Source organism: Myxine glutinosa, chromosome 10, assembly GCF_964187855.1.
Source record: "Myxine glutinosa chromosome 10, kmMyxGlut1.1, whole genome shotgun sequence".
NCBI classification, from domain to species: Eukaryota; Metazoa; Chordata; class Myxini; order Myxiniformes; family Myxinidae; genus Myxine; species Myxine glutinosa.
In genome coordinates this window covers 119,262,543-119,286,423 of record NC_136270.1, presented here as the reverse complement: position 1 = coordinate 119,286,423, position 23,881 = coordinate 119,262,543, and the positions used below count along the sequence as shown (strand labels likewise).

The 23,881-nt window shown below is 47.0% G+C and overlaps 2 protein-coding genes across 3 annotated transcripts in view; both read left to right on the top strand.

Annotated features, from left to right (window-relative positions):
* Positions 1-10,594, top strand: part of MRPL9 (mitochondrial ribosomal protein L9) — a 32,645-nt gene extending 22,051 nt beyond the window's left edge. Inside the window, exons 5-7 of the mRNA XM_068126205.2 lie at positions 87-191; positions 8,005-8,088; positions 9,879-10,594. Of these exons, the coding sequence (XP_067982306.2) occupies positions 87-191; positions 8,005-8,088; positions 9,879-10,142 (453 nt within the window). The 3' untranslated portion in view covers positions 10,143-10,594. The remainder of the gene's footprint in view (positions 1-86; positions 192-8,004; positions 8,089-9,878) is intronic.
* An 11,078-nt stretch (positions 10,595-21,672) lies between these two features.
* The window catches only part of LOC137433824 (uncharacterized), a 40,631-nt gene continuing 38,422 nt past the window's right edge, over positions 21,673-23,881 (top strand). The window contains exons 1-2 of one of the 2 annotated variants that reach the window (XM_078786027.1): positions 21,673-22,030; positions 22,104-22,360. In XM_078786027.1, coding sequence (XP_078642153.1) covers positions 22,191-22,360 — 170 coding nt within the window. In that variant the 5' untranslated portion in view covers positions 21,673-22,030; positions 22,104-22,190. Of the gene's footprint in view, positions 22,361-23,881 lie in introns of both variants that reach the window. The other variant, XM_068126206.2, reaches the window with a different exon arrangement.

Genomic DNA, 23,881 nt, shown 5'->3' with positions numbered 1-23,881 from the left:
GTACATACTTTTCGTACATACACAAGGAAAACCGTCGCTTGTATCAATTGTTGTTTTTATTTATATATATATATTTTTCCTTCTAGACAGTTGAGTTTTTGAAACATTGTCATTTTGAAGTTTGCATGAGGAAAAAGAACGTGGAATGGGAACTGACCAAGGAAATTGTCTGCCGACAATTCTTCAGGCAGGTGAGACTTCAGACAGGTGGTATCATATAATTTATAAATTGGCAGTGACTTAATGAATTATATAAGAGTTTTGTGTTACATAATTATTGCCCCTGTAGTAAAGTGGAACGATACCAAGTTGAAATGAGACTTGAACTTGCATTAGTTAATTAATCGACGATTCAACGTGCATGGTTACATTTTTGTACCATTTGTACATTTAATAACAACCGTATATGGAAAGAGAACTCCCGGGAAGGTTTGTGACACAATTGTTTTCTTTTTTTAATGGGTACGTGGGTACATGTGGCGAAACTGCAAACGCCAACTTACGACGATGGTTATCCCTGCACGGAGGGAGGCCAGGATCTCCCAGGAATCCTTTTTTTGTTCTCGCTCCATAGATTAGCCATCACAGCTACGCCGAGGAAATGGAAAGCCCTGCTTTTTCATTTACGCAAAGGCAGAGACGAGGAGACTTCAGAGTTTGTTTCCTGTCATTGCCCGTGCCTAATACGTACCCCAGACAGTTTGATCAAAAGAAAGAAAAGAGTGGGAGGGTGAGAAATAATTTTTCTTTTCATCTTCCTCTTGGTGTGTTGTTGTATATTATTCGCATTTCAGCATTTAAAAAGGTTGTGATTAATATACTATTAGCAGTCTCCTCGCTCCCCGAGTGGACAGCTAGGCCGGTATCTATACACCGCCTAATTTCATTTTTTCCCATTAACCAATTTTTTATTTTTTTTGCAATTACACATAGATTGATATTCCCATAAGCGAAGCGACTTATATTACATTCTAGTGCTTGGGAAATGCGAGATGACAGTTTGTACAGAGGCTGCAAATAGGCCCCAGAGTAAACATCTCAAATGGCAAGTATGCTACCTCTGTGCTATCCTGTCAGTCCAGACTCTTGGTGAGTGATATGTATATTGTTTGGAGCCATGGTTTCCAGTACCTGGGAATGCATGGGACACTTACACACAAGGGGGAACAATACTCCACAGTACAAAGTAGACATGCCTCAAAAATTGCGGACTTAGCATAACAGTTAATTTCCTGTTGGTTGCCATCTTTGTAATGTGGTCTGCCTGGTAAACGTCTTGCCTGATGATGCGATGGGACTTTCAGGGAATGAACTTGCTCTAGAGGTTATTCATAGAAGTAGATCGTTGGGTTTGTTTGTTAATAATTATGGAGAGAGATTGTGAGGATTTGGGACTTGCATGGACAAAATGTCATGAACAATCAATCTCTGATCCATATTAGTCTCGGCCCGAAAGGGTTGCGAGACTATTGGTGTATGCATGCATCAGTCAGCTCTTCCATGAGCCTTTATAAACTAGGAGAGAAAAAAGAAGAAAGGCTCGTCCATATGTTAGGCTGTGTTAAAGGCGTGAGATATATCCACGGACACAGCCCTAACATTTACTTCCGGTTTAGGTCCTCCTTCTGTCCGTACCCTCCCCCATCCACCATCCATTGTTGTGCGAGGGGTAACAGTATGTCCGGGTTTGCTTGACCAGGCCAGAAATCAAACTGGTGATGCCATTAGCAGGCATGTGCGACCAGTTTGAGAATGCAAGCTTCTTGATATTACCTGCCTCTTTTCAAGCTGTGTATTTGGACTGAGATGGACAGCAACAACAACAACAACAACATGCATTTTAAGGCCATTTTCCCTGCTAGAGCAGGGGGTAGCCTTGCGGTCCCCATGACAATCTTCTCCATTTTGCCCTATTTTCTGCATCTCCCCTTGTTAACCCCCTTGCCCGCATTTCTTCTTCCACCATCTTTAGCCAAGTCTTTCTCGGTCTTCCCTGTCCTCTACTTCCTTCTACATTCATTTCCATCACTCTTCTCAACCAGTCACTTTCATCCTTCCTCAACACATGACCAAACCATCTCAACCTGTTCCTCTTCACAGCATCAATCACAGGCTCTATTCCCATCATCTTTTGCAAGTCATCATTTGTCTTCCTCTCTCTCAACGATACTCCGCACATCCATCGAACCATTCGCATTTCCACCCTTTCCAACCTTCGTTGCTGCTCTACGTTCATTACCCATGTCTCGCTCCCATAAATCATAACACTTCTCACACATGTAGCATACACCTTTCCCTTCAGCTTCAACGACACTCCCCTCCTCATCAGCACGCCACTCAGTTCCCGAAACTTCTTCCATGCACATCTCACTCTTGCAACCGTTGCCGAGTCTGATCCACCTTCTCCATTCAGCATGTCTCCGAGGTAGCAAAATGTTTTCACACCTTCCAGTTTCACGCCATCTCCAAGATCCAACTCAACATTTCCTCCATCTGCAGCTCCCTCTGTGCACACCTTACATTTGAATGTAGCTGCCACACTGGTTAATGACCCTCTCAGACCACTACATTTTTGATGAACCCACTCAGCGCACATTGTACATTGAATGGAATTCACTCCGACACCCTTCCTACACACAGCACATGGCCACTTCCCAGTTCTTTCCACCTCACCACATGCTTTCCCACTTGCCATCACCTTCGTCTTTCCGATATTCACCTTCAGACCTTTTGTCTCCATACATTCCTTCCACTTGTTCATCTTTTCCTTCAATCCATCCATACTTTCCGCAATCAACACCAGATAATCTGCATACAACAACTCCCACGGTAAACCCTCCTTTATGTTCTGAGCCAGCACCTCCATCACAGCTACAAATAGTAGTGGACTTAGTACCGACCCCTGATGCACTCCCACCTTCACCTCAAACTCACCACTGTTCCCGTCCTTCGTCCTTACAGCTGTGCGCGCTCTTTTGTACATTGCCATCACTACTCTGATCAACCATTCCTCCACTCCTAACTTCCTCAATGCCCATGTCAATACTTTGCGTGGAACCATATCAAATGCTTTCTCCAGATCAACAAACCCAAGAAACAACTTCTTCCTCTTCTCCATGTACTTCTCCTGCAACTGCCTCACAAGGAAAAGCACGTCTGTCGTTGCTCTTCCTGGCATAAATCCAAGCTGCATTTCATCGATCTTCACTTTCTTCCTTATCCTCCTCTCCAACACCCTTCCAATACCTTCATTCCATGCTCCAATAACTTTATCGCTCGGTACGAGCCACATTCCAGAGGGTCACCTTTCCCCTTGTATAGAGGGACGAGGGTACTCGGTTCCCAATCCACTGGAATGCGGCCTTCTTTCACCACCAGATTACAGATCTCTGTCATTCTCTTCACACCCCAACTTCCTGCTGCCTTCAACATATCTCCCACAACTCCTGTGGGCCCTCCCGCTTTTCTCCTCTTCATTGCTTTTATCGCTTCCTCAACTTCCTTCTCAGTTATCTTCTCTGCCGGTCCTAAAACTGGGTTACTCTCTATGTTGCCATCCCATTCATTCTCTGTATTCAACAGCATTTCCATATATCTTTTCCATCTTCCTTTAATTCCATCTGGGTCGACAACGATTTGTCCCACTTCATCCTTCAAGCAACTCACCCCATCACATCACACCTCTCTTTCGCTATCTGCTTTGCAATCCTGAATACTGCTCTCTGACCCTCTTCCGAATCCAAGCGTTCTCCGAACATTTTCCGACATGCCCCCTGCGCCTTTGCTACCTCTTTCTTTGCAGCCTTCTTGGCTGCCTTATAACTTTCATGCTCTGCTGTTTCTGCTCCCGTACCCTTCGCCTTCTGCCACTCCTTGAACTTCTTCCTCTTCTCATCAATCCACTTTCCAACTTCATCATCCCACCACCATGTTTCCGAGTGCCTCGGTGGTCCTTTTGTCCATCCACATACCTCACCAACGGCTCCCAACAGACTAGCTTTCATTGACATCCAACCACTTTCAAGCTCAACCACATCATCCTCTACCCTACTCAGCCTCTCTTTTAATGCCTCCCTTACTGTCACCTCTTTCAACCTCCACACCTTCATTCTCGGTTGGTACTTCACCCGCCGAGCTCTCCTCGTACCTTTCACCCTTATGTCGCAGACAACCAAGTGGTGCTGTGAAACAGCCTCCTGCCCCGGGATCACCTTTGCCCCCTATCTCGCCTACGCACCATCAGGTAGTCAACGGTTGTCGTCGACCCACCTGACGTGTATGTAACAAACTTATTATCCTCTTTCTGGAACCGAGTATTACAAATCAGCTCCATCAGCAAACTCCAAAATCCTTTCACCTTCTCCATTTCTCACACCATATCCGTAACCCCCATGAACTCCCTCAAAACCATCCGTACTCCTTCCCACATGTCCATTTAGGTCTCCTCCTACCACAACAACTTCCTCATCTTTCACGTTTTCAATCAGCTTCTCTATTGCACACCAGAACTTGTCCTTCTCTTCATCGCTCCGACCAACCTGCGGAGCATATATTCCGAGATAACGTTCACCAAGAGCTTTCCAATCATCATTTTCACCATCATCAACCTATCACTCACTCTAGTCACACTCACCACACTGTCTACAAACTCCTCAGAAAACAGGACACCAACACCATTCACGCCCTACGGGCACCCTTGCCACACAAACTTGTATTTCTGTCCCTGCCTACCCTTCACCATTCTCACACCACTTCCCTTCCATCTCGTCTCTTGCACACAACATATGTCCACTCTTCTTCTGACCAATACTTCCACCACTTCTCCTGATCTCCCTGTTAATCCTGTCATTGTCCCTACATTCCATGTCCCAAACCTCAGAAACCGATCTCCACTTCGGGCTGTACCCTGCCCATATGTAGTTGTAATTGTCATGGTTCTCTTTTTGAGGCAATGTTTTTATAGCCGGATGCCCTTCCTGATACCAAGTTTAAAACATGGAAATTCTGGGGGGGGGGGGGGGGGGAGGGGGGAGGGGGGAGGGGGGAGGGCGGAGTCTGTATCACGGCTGTGGTTTAAACATATTTAAATAATATTTAAACAAAACAATGAAAAATAATCTGGGAAAAGTCTCTTTGTGCGGATGTGGATTTGAGAAAGAAGGAGCAGAGGTGGAAGAAAAACGAGATATAGGGGGCGGGGCACAAGTCGAGACGAGGAGGAGAGCGAACAAGCACGTGTCCAGGAGGAGAGAAAGAATTAATAAAGAATTTTTTTGTTTGTTTGTTTATTTGTTTGTTTTGTTTTTAAAACGTTGGACAAAGGGTAAGATGTGCGTGAGAGGTAGGGGGGAGAAAAGAAAATCAAAGAAACAAGCAAATACTATGAAGGAAAGAACTTGTATTCACAAAATACTGACGGGGGGGGGGGGGGGGAGGGAGCCTGGAGAGACCAGGCCGCGCATGAGGTGCGAACAAAAAACGACTAATTACACACAAATTTGCAATAATTACAAAACCAAAACTAAATAGAAACAAAATAACACACAATAAAATAACCAGTGGAAATTTGACAAAGACACGAATGGGAAAATACTCAAACTTTGATGTCGTGGAGAGATCGAAGCAAGCCTCCTCGCTCAAGGGACCGGAAGCGGAACTCACTGAGATGGACAGCATAGATTTAAATTGATGTTTGGATCGTTGACAAACACTTGTACCCTTTGTGTGATTTGTATACTTGCAGTAGAGTAAACCCCCCATATTCTAAAGGTTACGTTCCTAGAAAACCTTGTGAATGCAGAATTAATGAATATGGTTACTTTGGTTTAATTGGGGAAAGGGGGTTGCTTTTTGGAAGCTTCTCGTGGAAGAGTGAGAACACTGAACAGATCAGAATGCAATGGAAAGAGAAGGGGTGGGTACACACAAACAGCAGGGATAAATGAATGATCGTTTTAAGGCCATTTTCCCCGCTAGAGCGGGGGTTAGCCTTGCGGGCTCCATGACAATCATGGTTCCCTGTTTGAGGCAATGTTTTTTATGGCCGGATGCCCTTCCTGACGCCAACCCTTGGTCACGCTCTTACGATGGGCAGGGATACGGTGTACCTATTCTAAATCGGGGTACACACCGTGATCATTCATCCCAGCAAGCTGGTACAGCAGAGACAAACAGCAGGGATGAGGGGCAAAATAGGATACTTGGACAAACAATGCATGTGGGGAGGAATGAGAGGCAGGGGAGGAAGCATGGGGTGGGCAAGGTGGATGCAGAAGCAAACTCTCAGGAAGAAAAAAACTGGAAATTGTGAAGGGGGTGGGTTTGGGTTTCGAAAACATCATGGTTTTGGATTGGAGATGATCAGATGGTGGTGAACAACTTTCTTGAAGACTTGGAGGGAAGAATGAGATTGAAGACGATGTGGAAGTTGGTTCCACAGGTGGGAAAAGAGAAGATCAACTGAGTGGAGGTCAGCAGTGATGAATGGATCCCGTTGAGAGCCACTCATTGGCTACACGAGAGTAGAGGAAGTCAGTAAGCCATGTGTTGAGTTGGCCTTGGATGGCCGTCGGCACAGAGTTTGGAGAGCAAGGCAGATGCCAGATTGTATAGAAAGCTTGGGATATGTCCAGAGAGATGGCCCTTTTCTCATGTCTGACATTGATGGCCTCCATCCATTGGTGAGAGAATAGGAGCAGCATCCCGGGTCAGACTGAACATTGGGGGTAGATGGTAGAGTATTACGAACGATGATTAAATTTAATAAATTACAGTGTACACAGAACAGTCTATTTTTAAATTTGCATTTCATGGAGGTGATGCCGATGGTGGTGGTGTTGGAGTGGAAGTCAGAAGCACAATTCATGGCCACTGCGGACGCAATCACACCCGTAGCCAGCCTGCCTAATCACTTTCTTTTGTCTCGTTCCAGCAAACTCGCCTTCCCAATTCATCTTGTGCTTGGAGGCCATGATTAAGGCCAATTAATAGGCAAAAAAACAAATCACAAATACTAGAAATCGAGCATAAATTTCCCAATTCGTGAATACCTGGAACTTGTGAAAAGAGAACTCGTGAATATGGAGGGTTTACTGTACTTCAACCATTGCAGAAAAAAGTGTATTTAACAGGGAGGCTCCAAAAAAAAAAAAAAAAAAGGTAAATCATTTAGTGCTTAGAAAACAAAGGATTTTGTAGAAGGTGCTCAATTTTTACTTTGAAATTTTGAGAAAGGAAGAAGATTGTATTTTATGCAACAATCTTTGCTGAAAGTGCCTTTTTTCCGATGAGTTCAATAATAATTGATCACATGTTCAATTCAGGCCCCCTGCCTCTCAATGACGACTGCAGCACGCACATAGGAATCGTCTATTGCATGATTGATCACATCCCTTGCACATGTCTTTCAGTTCCTTTAGGGTGTGAGGAGTGTTGTAGAAATCTTTCAAGTCTCACCTCACCCCAATCCCACAAAGTAATCGGGGGGGGTAACAAGTTAGGGAAATATGGCAGCCAATGATTTTCTGTCTGATGAGACAACACGTCTCCTAGGAAGCGTTGTGCTACTAATTCCAGTGCAGGGGCAGCAGTTTGAGGTGTAACACTATACTGCTGGAAGGTGATCGGTGCCACGTCCACACCATGCTTCTGTGAGAACGTCTGTTTGTTCTTGCGTAGAGTCCTCCATAGATTTTCTGACTTGGACATTGGGGATCTATATAATCTCTGTGGCCTTGTCTGTTTGGAAAATCTTTTCTAAACTGCATGTGAACCTCCGTGTGCACAATAATAGGCTTCGATTGTGCCTGCAAATAGAAAATAAATATGCAAAAGTTTAGAAATGATAGATTATGAAATGGTCTCCATTTTTGGGTCTCACTCTAGGTATTTAAAGGTTCCACAATCTGCAGAGGAATAATTGATTCTTGTTTCTAAAAGCAGCGTTGTACCAAGTCCTTGTGATTTGTTGTACTCTTGTTTCTACCCATTTGAACCCAACCTTAGCTGGGTGTCGTCGTGCCACCACACACCCTGCGCCTGCCCGATGAGTCGGTGACCACATACGGCGAGTCCTGGTGTGAAGTAACGGTGAGGACAAAGTTTACCTGTTTGGAAAGGAAGATGAATAACTGTTTGCAGTACACAGTTCATTTTTGTATTCCGGTTTAACTGCTTGGCATCGGATATGACGTATAATAGATCTTTCATGGCACCAACAATGACATTGTCTATCTGCCTTTCCTTTGGGTGCAAGATGTGGACCAGGTGTCTTTTTTGCTGTGCTGTGGTATTTAGACTGCGTGCGGGAAGTGAAAAGTGGGGTAAAGCAATTTGTTCACATCCGTCTGTCCGCAAACCCCCCACCCCCCAATGTCACCCTTTTACAAGGAACACAAACACCACACATAGACATAAACACCCTCTTGATGGTCGCATAACGAGATGCTAAAAATATCCTTGTAGTTATGCAGGAACAACCTAATTTAATGTTATATTTTGAAAACGTAGGAAAATTAGAACGGCACTCGGTAGAGTGTATACCTCCGCCAGGCTGAACAGTTTGTTTTGTATCCCACTGATAGGCCGGATCTAGATTTGGACCTGAATCAAAATCTAATCAACTTGTTCTTGTCACCTAACCAACTCATTCACCTAGTTTAGTCGTCCATAACTTTTTTAAATATCATGTTATATATCGTTTTTCGTCGGATCTCTCAATGGTTAAGAATCACTTGGAAATTAAATAACTATCATATCTATATCCACATTCAAATCTTCACCAAAATCGAATCGATTAATCCTTTTCACACACACAACCTCTCCACCAAGTTTCGACCAAATCCGTCCGTAACCTTTTGAGATGTCGTGCTATGTATCGGTTTTAGCTATATCACTCAATGGTGAAGAATCACTTAAAAAATTCTCTGATCCGGATCCAGATTAGAATTTCCACCAAAATTGAATCAATTCTTCCTTGTCACATACACTACCTCTCTGCCAAATTTCGTCCGAATCTGTCCACAACTTTTGGAGATATCTTGTTCACAGACAGACAGACAGACAGGGGTGAAAACTTAATCTCCATCCACCTTCGGTGACAGAGGTAACGAACCTGTAGTTTAGCGTTACTTTGGCTCTGAATTAGTCCCGATCGCACATCCGCAGAGAGGAGTGAGATTAAATTTTATTTTACTCTGGCAGTCAAACAAAATTGAAAATCATTCCAAATTAGGCAAAACTTACTGGTTTAAGGATGTCATAAAGGACACAAATAACATGCACAAATAACTAATGTAACATGTTCAATAAGTTTGTGTATAAAACGCTGCATCAACGACAATAACCTTTTGGAGAATTTTTTTTTTACAACCTTTAAAATCTTTCTTTTGTTCCAATTGAAGTATACCCTTGAACAATGAAGAACACAAATCGCCTTTTAGCATTTTCAAAACCCTTCTGTTTCGCAGTACTTGGACAAAATATTACAGCATTGTACGTCATCACGACCAATCAGATTTGCCGTTCATAGAACAGGCCCATGTCCATGTTTCTCAAGTCTCAAGTCTCAAGGTGTTGTATGAAATCTCTAGTTACAAATGCTGCAGTCTTTATACATGACATACGTGCTTTATCTTTCTTTATACATGACTTTATACATGACATATACATGACATGACATAATCTCCAAGAACATTTCACTGTTTTCCCACCTGTGTCGACGCCATCATGAAACCTAGAGCACACCTGCTTTTAGTCAATCGGTGTTATTTTCAAAGAATGAATATCGCTCATTCTGGACTCCATTCACCAGGTGAGTTTTTATTTTTGTTTTTATTTGAAATGCTTATTCCAATGTTCCTATCGTCTTGTGTTGTCAGGTCAATGGCCTGGATTCGGTCAGGATTCCATTGCACGTGGTCGACACGCTGTCTTCTGACCGGCGTGACCTCCTCAAGAGGCAGTCTCACCTGAAGGCCCTGGCGGCACGAAAAGCCAAGGAAGCTCAAAAAATCAGTGAAAGGGGCAGTGATGGAGAACTTGTGGAAATATTTGAAGCCGACCGGCAAAACAAGAAAGAAGAGTGGGAACATGACAATTTGGATTTGGCCATCGGGTCAGAAGATGTAAAGGAAAAGGATTGACGCAACCATTACGGGAATTGCTCTGTGTGATATTTAATGAAGAGGACATGTTTATCCGTCGAGTCGACATGGAGAATTTCTTCTGTTCCACCATGAGGTTTGCGTTTCGTATCTGTTATTCCTTGCAAGGATAGATGGAAATGGGTAGAACATGAGTGTCCCAATTCCAGTACATACAAGTGTACTCTTCCTTCTTGGTTACAAACTTTGGCAAGACGTCACTCCACTCTCATCCAGGTGCGGCTTTGGTTTTAATATTTCTGCATTCGTTTTCTTCTCCTTTGGAGGGAGGTTAGCACATTGTTTAAAATACATAAGTAAAATTTTTGTTTCTCTTATCCTGTCTGTCTGTTCCTTTACTCCATTCTGTGCCTTCTGTTTACCACAATCTGTCCTCTTTAGCATTTCGCAATTTGAGACATCTCGGGGTAAAATAAACATATTTGAGATAACACGTCTGCAGAGCCATGTCTTTTGATTCGGGAAAATATTGTTAGGCTTATGGGGGTAGATGAAGGAATCCCACATCTCAAAGGTAGGACTGTATAATCTATATAATAATACCGTAAGGACTCGACTTTGTTATCCCTTTTACGCTGCACCCAGTGACCCAATGCCCACGGCACTAATAGATTTACGATCTACGAACCTCGCTCTTTGTTTATCACGTACAGACATACTCGAAAAATCTGAATTAGCCGACGTTGGGGCCCAAAAGCATCCGATTAACTGCCGATATGACGCCATCTTATGACGCCATCGTATTGGCGTCTGCTGGGTGAAGGCGCAACAAGCCGTCCGCTGATTGGACAGTCGAAGGCGACAGCAAGCCGTCCACTGAGTGGACAATCCAGAGCATGCATTTGTGCCGGTGTCGGCGATCGTTGTTCATATACGCACTCTTCATTCTCATCTTTCTTCCTAACTCTTACTCGGACAAGCAAATTCCCTATGCCATCCATAATGGTACACACTATCCATACACCAAATCCTCCCTTCCGTGGATGTTCCACGGGTTTCGGCTAGTTAGCATGGATCGTGGACGCGTAGAAGAAATCTTGATGTACTTAAGTAGGAAAACTGTAGATTAAGATTGTGTCTTCACATGAGGGGTGAAGCAGTGATAATTAGTTATGGATTTAAGGTTAGTTTTCCCCAGTATGTGATTTTTCCCTCTGTAATTTTCCCTAATGCTTTGAATTTAATAATAATAATAATAATAATTCATTTATTTTGTATAGCGCTTTTCCAGAAGCCCAAAGGCGCTTTGACAGAGTGGCAAACATAATGCATAACAATACATGAAAACAACAATTGCAAAAAGACAAGAATCAATAGGGAAATATTTAAAGCAAAAGGAGGGAGAAGGAGAAGAGATAGTCAGGGGTTAAATGCTGTGGGTTGAATGTTGAATGCAGTGTTGAACAGGTGGGTCTTTAGTGATGTTTTGAATGTGGTGAGTGAGGAGGAGTGTCTGATGGTGTGAGGTAGTGAGTTCCAGAGGGTGGGAGCAGCGATGGAGAAGGCCCTGTCCCCCCAGGATCTGAATTTGGTCCGGATGGAGGGGGTCAGGAGGTTGGTACCAGCAGAGCGGAGGTTGCGGGTGGGAGTGTGTCTGGAGAGGAGGTCAGCCAGGTAGGATGGGGCCAGGTTATGGAGGGCTTTGTATGTCAAGAGGAGGATTTTGTACTGGATTCTCTGGGGGATGGGGAGCCAGTGAAGCTTGTAAAGGACGGGGGTGATGTGGTCACGGGTCCGGGAATGGGTGAGTAGACGGGCAGCGGAGTTCTGAATGTATTGGAGTTTATTGGTGATTTTTGAGGGTGAACCATAGAGGAGGCTATTGCAGTAGTCCAGACGGGAGGTGATGAAGGCGTGGATGAGGGTTTCTGCAGCCGTGGAGGAGAGGGATGAGCGGAGACGGGCAATGTTTTTCAGGTGAAAGAAGGCTGACTTTGTGATCTGTTTAGTGTATTTGTCGAAGGAAAGGGTTTGGTCAAAGATGACGCCAAGATTCCGGATGTGAGGGGAGGTGGATACTGGGATACCGTCGATGTTGAGGGCAAAGTTATGGGTGGATTTTGTGAGCGTTTTTGGGCCAATGATGATTATTTCAGATTTATCACAGTTAAGCTTGAGGAAGTTGATTTGAAGCCAGGATTTTATTTCAGTGATGCAGTTTGTCAGGATAGAGTGGGTGTCGGTGGAGACGGACTTGGTGGAGATGAAAAGCTGGATGTCATCGGCGAAGCAGTGGAATTGGAGACCATGACGGCGGATTAAGTGACCGAGCGGGGACAGGTAAAGGATGAAGAGGAGGGGGCCAAGAACTGAACCTTGGGGGACACCTTGGGGGAGGGGAGCAGTGGGGGATTTGCAGTTATTGATGGAGATGAACTGGCATCTGTCAGAGAGGTATGATTTAATCCAAGAGAGGGCAGTGCCGGTAACGTTAAAGGTGGATTCGAGTCGGGTGAGGAGGATAGTGTGATCGATGGTGTCAAAGGCAGCGCTGAGGTCGAGGAGGACGAGAATGTTGAGGTTGCCAGCGTCAGAGGAGAGGAGAAGGTCGTTGGTGATTTTGAGGAGAGCAGTTTCAGTACTGTGGTTGGAGCGGAATCCGGATTGGAATGTTTCATACAGGTTATTGGCAGAGAGATGATGTTTGAGTTGAGTGGCTACAGCGCGTTCCAAAACTTTTGACAGAAAGGGTAGGTTGGAGATGGGTCTGAAGTTGTTTAGGGTGTCAGGGTTTAGACCAGGTTTTTTTAGAATGGGGGTAACAGCAGCAATTTTGAGGGAAGGTGGGACGATGCCTGTAGACAGGGAGGAGTTTATTGTTGCGATGATAAGTGGAGAGAGAGCAGGGAGGGAGGCTTTGACAAAGCTGGAGGGGATGGGGTCAAGAGTGCAGGTGGCAGTTTTCATTCCTATGAGGAGTTCAGAGAGGTCAGTAGGGGAGATTGGGGAGAACCGAGACAGGGGATGGCAGGACAAGGGGGGGCAGGTGGTTGGAGGGGGAGCGGGTGCGGCGGTGGTCAAGCTGTTGTAGATGTTGTCAATTTTGCGTTGGAAGAAAGAGAGGAAGGAGATGCAGTTGTCTACTGTGAATGACTGGGTGGTGGTGTTCAGGGGGCGGAGGAGTTTGTTTATTGTCGAGAAGAGTGCTTTTGGGTTTCCGGAGCCAGAGTGGATCATTTGAGAGTAGTAGGCGGAGCGGGCGTGGGAGAGGGCATCTTTGTAGTGTTGTAGGTGGTCCTTGTAGGCTTGGGAGTGAACTGTGAGACCTGTTTTATTGCGGAGTCTTTCAAGTTGGCGAGCACGAGTTTTCATCAGGCGGAGTTCAGGGGTAAACCAGGGAGCAGAATGGGTGAAAGAAACTGTTTTGGTTTTTACAGGTGCAAGCTGGTCAAGGCAGGAGGAGAGAGTGTGGTTGTAGTAGTCAGTGAGGTCGGAAGGGGTGTGGAGGTCAATGAAGGGAGAAGTGGACATTTTTTCAGAGAGGGTGGATGAGAATGAGGTAGGTGAAAGAGCGTTTAGCTTACGGAAGTTGATTGTGCGATAATGCCTTGGTGTTGGGGCGGGGATGTTGATGGTCAGAGTGATGGCTAAGTGGTCAGAGAGGGTGAGGTCGGAGCCATAGAGATGGTGCAAACTTAATCCAGTGGAGCAGACAAGGTCCAAAATGTGACCACGGATATGGGTAGGAAAGTCGACATGTTGAGTGAGGTTAAAGCAGGTGAGTAAATCAGTGAAGTCAGTGGTTATTGTGGAGTCAGTGGAGTCCATGTGGATATTGAAATCACCAAGGAGGAGGATTGAGGGGGAGAGGGAACATAGCTGGGTCAGAAAGTAGGAGAAGTCAGACAGGAATGATGGGTGTGGTTTGGGAGGGCGGTAGACGACAGCCATGACTGACTGCGTGTGACCAGAGAGTTTTAAAGCCAGGTGTTCAAATGATGGAGCAGATGAGATGGAGATGAGGTTGGTCTTGATGTCTTGACGGTGGATAACGGCAATTCCACCACCTCGGCCCTCCGAGCGTGGTTTATTGACGTAGGAATATCCATTGGGTGTGGTGAGGTTAAGTGTGTAGTAGTCCAGAGGTTGTTGCCAGGTTTCGGTGAGACAGAGAAAGTCCAGTTTGTTATCCAGGATGTATTCGTTCAGGATGAGGCATTTGTTGTTGAGGGACCGGGTGTTGAACAGGGTGAGCTTGATGTTGTTTTGAACAGCAGGGATGAATTCAGGTGATTTAGCCAGGGTTCGTAGGCAGGAGGTGCGATCGTGTGGGTTGCTGTGACCAGGTGCGCTGGGACGAAGAGTGAGAGTGCGCAGAGCCGACCAGAGGACGGGGATGGAGTGACCTGATTGCAAATAAACAAACTTACGACCGGAGCCACGGTGAATGTACCTGGGTCGTCGGAGGAGTCCATTTGATTTGATGGCAGAGATGCATGATGGGGTGGAGCGGGTATTGAGCAGAAGAAGCCTTGCGGCGGAGTACCTCAGAGCCATGCCAGGCAGGAGCGAAGGGACGAGTACGAGGCCAAGGTCGAGGAGGTAAAGCGGCAAACGCAGCGGCAAACGCAGCGGCAAACGACTGCAGCCGCTAATCAAGACCACAGCGGCAAACAGCCACCGCCGCAAACAACGGCCACAAACAACGGGAGCGGGCCTGAGGAAATAGTGGAGGAGCCGGGCAGGCGAAGCCAGGAGCAGAGCCGGGACCGAGCAGAGGGCAGACCCAACGGTCAAAAATCCGCCACGACCACCAGAAAAACAAACTATGTACAATGGCCCAGTCGGAGAAGCGGCGAACAAGTAACGCCAGCGTCCTCTCCAGACCGGACCGGAAGCGGAAGTGAAGATCCTCTTGGATCCAGAAGAAGATCCTTTCCACCTTTACCACGTCCAGACATGACTCGCGTTAAAAAAAACCCAATTCGGGGAATTTACCATGGCCGGCCATAAAAACTTCCATTTAACGACGACAACCGCCGACAGAACCCGAGCAGAGCCGATAGGACTAAGCCCCGCCCACATGAACACTCACGGCAAGTAAGCCCGCCCACATGAACACGCCCCTGGAGTGGCGAGGGCCGGGGGGGTGACATCAGCGAGAAGCTTCGAGAGCAGAGAAGAGCAGAGCTGCTCGAAACAAGATGCTCACCATTTTTTTTTTGGTTCGGTTGGGTTGTGGAGTTGGTGCGCTTTCAAGGAGAGAGGGAGTCGACAGCAGCTCTTTTCTTTGGTGGGCTGGAGGCCACGCTGAACATCCTTAAGCGGTGGAGGAGCCTAAGAGACAATCTTTTGACTTTGGCTCACCTTGCATTCATGGCGCCGTCAAACTGGGCGTCGCCGACTCGCCACCATCTTGTACCAGGTTCCCGCTGAAGGGACATCGAACTCTGAGCCTCGTCCCCAGCTGCCAACCTCGCAGAAGAAATAGGGCCAAAAACGATTTATAACACAATATTTCAAAAAGTTGTGGACGAATTATGACAAAATTTGGTGGATGAGTTGGTTAGTTGACAAGAACGAGCCGATTCGATTTTGGTTCATGTCCGGATGCAGATCCGGCCCATCAGTGGGATACAAAATGTAAACTATTTAGCCTGGCAGAGGTATGCTCTCTACCAAGTGCCGTTCCAGTTTTTGATGCGATTATTAAAGATTTTGTGCAAACGTTCCTCTGCAGCGAACTTTTATCTTAAGTCCCAAAATCTCTTTAAGGAGAAGAGTCCCACACAGCAAGTTCTGAATGCTTATTTGCCTGAGAACCAACCCTGGACAGGTTGCCACTCCATCGCAAGGGTGGCCAGGATCCTGGGACGTAATGGTGTACACTTGCAAAAGATACTAGGATCTTTAATCCCCCACCTCCCCACACAAAATGCTTGGAGATGGAACACCAAGTTGTTGAGGTCCCTCCTAAGCATGGAAGTGCTGATCCGATATGAAAAATTTGCTTGCTTGGGCCTGGTCCTCATTGGCCTAATAATAGAGGGAGTTGGGTTGGAGCAGAGACCCTTAAACTGGTGATTATCACCATGCGTGGGCACTGAGCCTCCCCTCCCCCCCTACCCCCTCCCCAATTTAGCCCTTTTACAAGGAGCACAAACACTACACAGTCATAAACACATTCTTGATGTTCCCATAAGATGCAAAAAATCTCCTTGTGGTTGTGAATCTGTGTGGTGCAGCTGAGGTAGTCAAAGGTTCCTTTCTTCATCCTGTACCGGTGTCTAATTCTCGCTGTTCAGTTTAGACTCTGGTTGTGGCATAACAACCACGTTTTGGCACAAATATTGTCATTGCATCAGAAACACGACAACTCAGTGAATTAAATTGTCCCATTTCAGTTACATCGAAGGCTGGATGTTAAGGGCCGAAGGAAGACGAGACCTCTTACTCGTTGGCGCACCTCTGAGCTGATTATTATTCGATTTGTTCTCCCATGTGGTTCTGGCACCCCAGGTGCCATGCCGATCTCTGGATGGACATTACGGCCGGCTGAATGGGTGACCTCCATGAGGAATGGAGTGTATGATAGATCATTTGGTGGAGTTTGAACATGAGGTGTCTATTGGGGATTTGAAAATTCTAAGACCAGGTGATCCTGATCGGGTGGAAGGGCTGTATCGGGTTTCAGAGCATTTAGTTGGTAAATAAGGGACGAGTAGGGATACAAAGTTTCAGGGGGTAACCTCCTCTGGGAGCCCCCACCATCCGAAATCGAAAAATCGACTCATGTGTGATCGATGGGCTCCTGTCTTGTATTCAGGTGTCAAGTTTCAGAACAAAGAGCCAGGTGTTATGGGAGGAATAGCAAAAATAGGACAAAGTTAATGGACAACGACCGGATAAGTTAAGAATTAACATCTCTCAGGTCAGTCCTTTGGGACTGTCACATGTAACCCAGTGCAACCTGCTGCATGATCGGGTTGTCTCCCTTATGTTTTATGTGCCGCATGACCTTCCTGTTCAGGCTGGAGTTCCCCAAGACAGTGTTCTGGGCCCTGTGCGTTTTCTGGTCTTCGTCAATGATCTCTCCGACTCTAGAAAATCCTCTCTATCTCTTTGCTGATGACGCCACTCTCTGCTGCTCCATTCCTCATCCCTCAGATCGGCAGTCTGCAGCCTCCTCACTCTCTGCAGACCTGGACAAAATCACAGACTGGTCAAACAAGTGGAACATGTCTTTCAATCCTGACAAATCTCACACTCTTACTATGTCTCTCCGAAAAGACTGTCTGGACAACCCTCCCATCCACTTTCTGAATAATCCTCTCCAAGAAGTTTTGTCACTCAAGCTTTTGGGTCTCACCATCTGCCATGATCTTTCCTGGGAAAACCACATTTCCAAGCTGGCCTCCAAAGCCAGTCACCGACTGGGAATCCTCTGTCGTGCGTAGTCCTTCCTTAGCACACCTGAGCTCCTCACCACATACACGGCTTTCATCCGCAGCTCAATGGAATACTGCTCTCCCCTCTGGGCCGGTGCTCCTGCCTCACACCTAGCTCGTCTTCACGCTGTTGAAACCAAAGCTTTCAGAATCATTGGAATCTCTCACGATGAAGCTAACTCCGAGGGCCTTTCACTCACTCACTGCAGGCAGGTTGGTGGGCTTTCTGTCTTCTGCCGACTCCTATCTGGCCTTGCTCCCCCAGCTCTCTCTGTGCTCTGTCCCCCAAATATTCCTACAGGTCGCACAAGATCTGCCTGCAACCCTCTTGTAGTGAAACTGCCAAAATCAAGACTCTCTGCTCACCTTTTTTTTTTGTTTTTTTGTATACTGAATCAAGGCTCGTGAAAGAGCTGACATTTATTTCACAAACAAATCAACCAGACAAACAAAATATATAAAAAGAGGGAGCGGAAGACAAGAGAAGGGGAAGCACACAAACACTTGAGGCCACACAACATTTAAGAGCAGGGAGATGTGTGGGAGGGAGAGGGCTTGGGGGGAGGGGGTGGCAGAAGTATCAAACACAAGGACACCAAGGACTTCCAGGACAGAAGTTGGTATTTCAAAAAAGTGGAATTGGGGTGAAATTAGCAGGGATAGAAAAGATCAATGTTTTGGATGGGGGAAGATAAGAGATGGTGGTGAACAGCTGTTTTAAAGACCTGGAGGGTGGAGTGGGATTGAAGAGAGTGAGAGTTTGTTCCAGAGGTGGGAGAAAAGAGGAATGAAGGTGAGCAGAGAGTCTTGATTTTGGCAGTTTAACCATAAGAGGGTTGCAGGCAGAACTTGTGCGACCTGTAGGAATATTTGGGGGACAGAGCACAGAGAGAGCTGGGGGAGCAAAGCCAGATAGGAGTCGGTAGAAGACGGAAAGACCACCAACCTGCCTGTGGTGAGTGAGTGAGAGGCCCTTGGAGTTAGCTTCATCGCGGGAGATTCCAATGATTCTGAATGCTTTGGTTTCAACAGCGTGAAGACGAGCTAGGTGTGAGGCAGGTGCACCAGCCCAGAGGGGAGAGCAGTATTCCATTGAGCTGCGGATGAAAGCCTTGTATGTGGTGAGGAGCTCAGGTGTGCCAAGGAAGGACTTCGCACGACAGAGGATGCCCAGTCGGCGACTGGCTTTGGAGGCCAGATTTGAAATGTGGTTTTCCCAGGAAAGATCATGGCGGATAGTGAGACCCAAAAGCTTGAGTGACAGAACTTCTTGGAGAGGATTATTCAGAAAGTGGATGGGAGGGTTGTCCAGTCGTTCTTTTCGGAGAGACATCGTAAGAGTGTGTGATTTGTCAGGATTGAAAGACATGTTCCACTTGTATGCCCAGTCTGTGATTTTGTCCAGGTCTGTAGAGAGTGAGGAGGCTGCAGACTGCCGATCTGAGGGATGAAGAATGGAGCGACAGAGAGTAGAGTCATCAGCAAAGAGATCGAGAGGATTTTCAAGAGAGTCAGAGAGATCATTGATGAAGACCAGAAAAAGCACAGGGCCCAGAACACTACCTTGGGGAACTCCAGCCTGAACAGGAAGAGGAGATGAGAGAAACCCATTCAGGGCCACACGTTGACTACGACTAGAGGGGAAGTCTGCCAACCTTCACACTTTCATTCCTCTTGTCTCCCACCTCTGGAACAAATTCCCTCACTCTTCAATTCCACTCCTCCCTCCAGGTCTTTAAAACAGCTGTTCACCACCATCTCTTATCTTCCCCCATCCAAAACCTTGATCTTTTCTACCCCCGCTAATTCACCCCAGATCCACTTTTTTGAAATACTGACTTCTTTCCTGGAATTCCTTGCAGTGTCCATGTGTTTTTTTTACCTCTCCCACCCACCCTCCCTTCCCCTGCCCCATCCCCCCAGCCCTCCCCCTCCCACAGATCTGCCGATGTCCCTGTTATCTACTGTTGTACTTGTGTGCTTCCCTCTCTCTCCCATCTTGTCTCCCGCTCCCTTTATTATGTTTTATGTGTCCGTTTAGCCTCCATCTTGTATTTAAAAAAACAAGAAAACACAAGTGATGGCACTGATGGCATTTCCCCCAAGCTCAGTGGCTGTGTTAAGTGTTTGTGTGTGAGATCCATTACGAGCTTTAGAACATGTATGAAAAAGTCTGGAGGAAGGGGGTGGGAGGAGGGAGGGGAAGAGGTGAGAGAAGGACTCCTCATTGTGGGGTACCTTTTCTTTCGTCCTCCATCCCTTCCTTCCTCGCAGCCCTCCTCGCTCCCAATACTTGTCCTCACGCCTCCTCCCTTCAGCACTCCCCATTCCCTCCTCGCTCCCCTCCCCTCCTCGCTCCCCTCCCCTCGTCACTCTCCCCTTCCCACTCCTCTCTGTCCTCTACCCCTCCCCTCCCTCCTCATTCTCCCCTCCTCAATAACTCTTCGCATATCCCTCCCCTCTCTCCACCCCTCCTTCCCTCCTCACTCCCCTCCATCCTCACTCTCCCCTCCCCAATCCTCTCGCTCCTCATTCCTCCACCCCTCCTCACTTCCAATCCATCCTCTCTCTCCCTCCTCTGGCCCCCTCTCCTTCCACTGTCTCTTCCTCCCTCCTCACTCTTTTCTCCCTCCTCTTATCCCCCTCCCCATCTCATTCTCCTCCCGCCACCCTCTTGATATACCCATCAATGAAATGACCGGTTGTATGCGCTAGTTTCTAATAATATAAAGGTGGGTGTGTGTGTGTGTGTGTGTGTGTGTGTGTGTGTGTGTGTGTGTGTGTGTGTGTGTGTGTGTGCATGCATGCGTGCGCGTTAGTCTCCTCCATAACTCAAAAAACATGAAACCTCGCGGCCCCAAACTTTGCAAACATACTTATCGAACTTTAAGGGAGTGCAGGAATTAAAACTGTGTTTAAACACTCCTTTATACTTATCGAACTTTAAGGGAGTGCAGGAATTAAAACTGTGTTTAAACACTCCTTTTGAAGATTATTAAATCTAAAATTGAGCAAACAGTCTGTATAATGACCCCGGTACAAGACTCAGTGGTGTAATGAATGGTTCGGCCGTTAGAGCGTCTGCTCCGAGTTTGGGAGGTTGGTGCTTCAAATCCCATCCGAATCATACCAAAGGATTTAAAAATGGTGCGTGTGGCTTCATTTCTTGACGTTCAGCATTTTAAATAATAAACACGACCTGAAGCATGAAAGCCGTCCATGCGCATGCACGAACGGTCCAGTTGGGTTCGCAGGGCAAATGGTCAGCAGGTGTCCAGTGGTGTCTGTGGAGCGCAGGGCAGAGAGTCTAGCTCAGATGGTCTAGCTCAAAAGGTCTAGCTCCGAAGGTTTATGGTCTAGCTCAGAAGGTCTATGGTCTAGCTCAGATGGTCCAGCTCAGAAGGTTTATGGTCTAGCTCATATGGTCCAGTTCAGAAGGTCTAGCTCAGAAGGTTTATGGTCTAGCTCATATGGTCCAGCTCAGATGGTCTAGCTCAAAAGGTCTAGCTCCGAAGGTTTATGGTCTAGCTCAGAAGGTCTATGGTCTAGCTCAGAAGGTCTATGGTCTAGCTCAAAAGGTCTATGGTCTAGCTCAGAAGGTTTATGGTCTAGCTCAGATGGTCCAGCTCAGAAGGTCTAGCTCAGAAGGTTTATGGTCTAGCTCATATGGTCCAGTTCAGAAGGTCTAGCTCAGAAGGTTTATGGTCTAGCTCATATGGTCCAGCTCAGATGGTCTAGTTCAGAAGGTCTAGCTCAGAAGGTTTATGGTCTAGCTCATATGGTCCAGCTCAGATGGTCTAGTTCAGAAGGTCTAGCTCAGAAGGTCTACCTCAGAAGGTCTAGCTCAGAAGGTCTAGCTCAGAAGGCAAAATCCAAGATCAGTTCTGAGGATCAGTGTAGATACACACAAGGGATTGAATAATGCGGACCATCGTTTGGGATCGTGCCAGCAGTGAAGGACTCATTATTATTAGTGCCTCGTGACCTCGTTTTCAGGTATATGGGTAAAAATAGCCGAATGGGGCGTGGAAAGTACACAGGTGCGATGAGTCAAGTCGGTGCCCTCCCTATCCAGCCTTGAGAGGCGTATCATATAAAAGGGACCGGATGGGGTGCTGTGCACGGTTAATGTGGGAAAATAACCCCGAGGTTGTACGTACTGTACTATAGGCAGGTGTGTACAATGGCGAGTACCACGAACTGCGGCTCTGCCCGGTTTCCATGCGACCTCCCAGATGTCACACTTTTTGTGGCTCGGTCGTTTTCACGGACTTTCAGTGGATGCTACGATAATGTCTCGTGCGACTCCAAACCTGACGTCGCGTGCGACTCCAAACCTCATGTCACGTGCGACTCAAAGCCGCATGTCGCGTGCGACTCCAAGCCGCATGTCACGTGCGACTCCAATCCTCATGTCACGTGCGACTCAAAGCCGCATGTCGCGTGCGACTCCAATCCTCATGTCGCGTGCGACTCCAAGCCTCATGTCGCGTGCGACTCCAAGCCTCATGTCGCGTGCGACTCCAAGCCTCATGTCGCGTGCGACTCCAAGCCTCTTCGTTTTCCCAAATCCCGTCAATTTTATTCCCCAAAACCCCGAAAGAATCAAGATCAAGCGCCCAATTCCGTGCAACATGTGATGTCTTGGACGAGGCCAAGACGTGGTCCATTCGAAGCGACAGAAGATCCTGAAGTCTGTGAGAAGGAGCGATCGGTGCTGTTTAAGGTGCTCACCTTGCTGCCGTGTTTCGGGAAGTGTGAAGATGAAGGAGACCACGAGTCCATTATCTGGCTACATCCGATTGTACAGTGAGTATTGGATTGGATGGTGTGCACACGTGATGGTGTGATGCACGTGGTGTGTCGGTGTGGTGTGCACACGTGATGGTGTGATCCACGTGGTGTGTCGATGTGTCGTTGTACTTGTAGTGTGCACACGTGATGGTGTGATGCACATGGTGTGTCGATATGTCTGTGGTGTGCACACGTGATGGTGTGATCCACATGGTGTGTCGATGTGTCGTTGTACTTGTAGTGTGCACACGTGATGGTGTGTCGATATGTCGTTGTGGTGTGCACACGTGATGGTGTGTCGATATGTCGTTGTGGTGTGCACACGTGATGGTGTGATCCACATGGTGTGTCGATGTAGTGTGCACACGTGATGGTGTGATGTACATGGTGTGTCGATATGTCGCTGTGGTGTGCACACGTGATGGTGTGATGTACATGGTGTGTCGATATGTCGCTGTGGTGTGCACACGTGATGGTGTGATCGACATGGTGTGTCGGTCTGGTGTGCACACGTGATGGTGTGATCCACATGTGTCGTTGTGGTGTGCACACGTGATGGTGTGAACCACATGATGTGTCGTTGTGGTGTGCACACGTGATGGGGTGATCCACATGGTGTGTCGATGTGTCGTTGTAGTGTGCACACGTGATGGTGTGATGTACATGGTGTGTCGATATGTCGCTGTGGTGTGCACACGTGATGGTGTGATCTATATGGTGTCGATATGTTGCTGTGGTGTGCACACGTGATGGTGTGATCTATATGGTGTCGATATGTCGGTGTGGTGTGCACACGTGATGGTGTAATCCACATGGTGTGTCGGTGTGGTGTGCACACGTGATGTGTCGGTGTGGTGTGCACACGTGATGGTGTAATCCACATGGTGTCGATATGTTGGTGTGGTGTGCACACGTGATGGTGTAATCCACATGGTGTCGATATGTCGCTGTGGTGTGCACACGTGATGGTGTGATCTATATGGTGTCAATATGTCGGTGTGGTGTGCACACGTGATGGTGTAATCCACATGGTGTGTTGGTGTGGTGTGCACACGTGATGGTGTAATCCACATGGTGTCGATATGTTGGTGTGGTGTGCACACGTGATTGTGTGATCCACATGGTGTGTCGTTGTGGTGTGCACACGTGATGGTTTGATCCACATGGTGTCGATGTGTCGTTGTGGTGTGCACACGTGATGGTGTGATCCACATGGCATGTCGTCGTGTCGTTGTGTGCACACGTGATGGTGTGATCCACATGGTGTGTCGTTGTGGTGTGCACACGTGATGGTGTGTCGATGTGTCGTTGTGGTGTGCACACGTGATTGTGTGATCCACATGGTGTGTCGTTGTGGTGTGCATACGTGATGGTGTGATCCACATGGTGTGTCGTTGTGGTGTGCATACGTGATGGTGTGATCCACATGGTGTCGTTGTGGTGTGCACACGTGATGGTGTGATCCACATGGTGTAGATTTCCGACGGGACTCGAACCCAAAATGAGTGGTGCTTCGTAATGAGTTGTGAATCGCAG